This window comes from Mus caroli, chromosome 5 (assembly GCF_900094665.2).
Source record: "Mus caroli chromosome 5, CAROLI_EIJ_v1.1, whole genome shotgun sequence".
NCBI classification, from domain to species: domain Eukaryota; kingdom Metazoa; phylum Chordata; class Mammalia; order Rodentia; family Muridae; genus Mus; species Mus caroli.
Window position 1 is genome coordinate 13,029,727 of NC_034574.1, and position 1,270 is coordinate 13,030,996.

Consider the following 1,270-nt stretch of genomic DNA (forward strand, 5'->3'; position numbering starts at 1 on the left):
TGGACCTGGAGGGCATCATCCTGAGTGAAGTAACCCAATCACAAAAGAACTCACACAGTATGTACTCACTGATAAGTGGATATTAGCCCAGAAATTTAGAATACCCAAGATATAAGATACAATTTGCTAAACACATGAAACTCAAGAAGAACGAAGACCAAAGGTAGGCAGATTTCTGAGTTCAAGGCCAGCATGGTCTACAGAGTGAGTTCCAGCACAGCCAGGGCTACACAGAGATACTCTGTCTCAAAAAAAAAAAAAAAAAACCAATAAATAAATAAATTGCTATTTAAGTCTCAATACATAGCTGACCTCAACACTTAGTAGGAACTACAACTATGCAAAATCATTTTAGCTCTGTGGTTCTCAAAACTGAGTATGTATCTGAATCACACAAAGACGTTTAAAATGCAGAGGTAGAGTCTTTTTGATCTACTTGCTGTAGTGGTTGATGGGTGTTGCTATCCTTTCTGGCCTAGAAGCCACACCAGGATGATCACAGAAGTAAGATACCAGTTTCATTCTAAGACATCATCATGTATTCATAAATTTCTCAGCATGCCAACTGCAGAGTTTGGGACATGACAGAAGTGTCAAATAAAACCATAAGTTTTTGAGGAGGGGAGTTATTTAATAGCTTTAAAATGATAATAAAGTCTATATTTCTTTTTCATATAATATACGATAACATTTGGGTAGCGCACATAGATAGAATCTAAATCTATAGACTAAGATTCTTTACTTGTAGGGAAAACATTTTGATGTGAATTTTGTTGGCAAGAAAATAAGTATACTTCTGCACAATGGGATTCCTAAGGAAGAAGAGTTCTCAGAAACAAAGTGGGAACACAACTCCTTCTCAAGAGCTCACTCACCTGTATGTGTAAGGACCTCTTTGTTTAACCTTGATTTTGCTGCTGTTCTTTGCCACGTCATCTGGGTTTTGCACATCAAAGATCCAAAACTGTCTGTACACAGTGGTGCCTGTTTTAACCCAGTTTTTGAAAGCAGTGGTGCCCTCTTCAAGGACAACTTCCTATGAAAAAGAAAACAAGTTTGGTTTGTTTTTTGTAATGAACAAGGAAATTTTTAGGGCCTTGTTATGTTTAGTCAAAATAAAAGGACTGCCTTGTGAGAACTTGTGAAACTTTGTCACACACTTGAAGCAGGAATTCTGTCCACATAAAGAACACTCTCTTGGTTAACATTTATGAAGAGAACCAGTGTGTAAATGGTGAAGCTATCCTTGTTGCTTATTTTTTTTTTTTTT

The 1,270-nt window shown here is 36.7% G+C and overlaps 1 protein-coding gene across 4 annotated transcripts in view; it reads right to left on the reverse strand.

The window, feature by feature from the left end:
• Nucleotides 1-1,270, reverse strand: part of Cd36 (CD36 molecule) — a 98,762-nt gene that overhangs the window by 30,119 nt on the left and 67,373 nt on the right. For all 4 annotated transcript variants that reach the window (XM_021162090.1, XM_029477079.1, XM_029477078.1 and 1 more), the window contains one exon: nucleotides 876-1,036. In XM_021162090.1, the coding sequence (XP_021017749.1) occupies nucleotides 876-1,036 (161 nt within the window). The remainder of the gene's footprint in view (nucleotides 1-875; nucleotides 1,037-1,270) is intronic.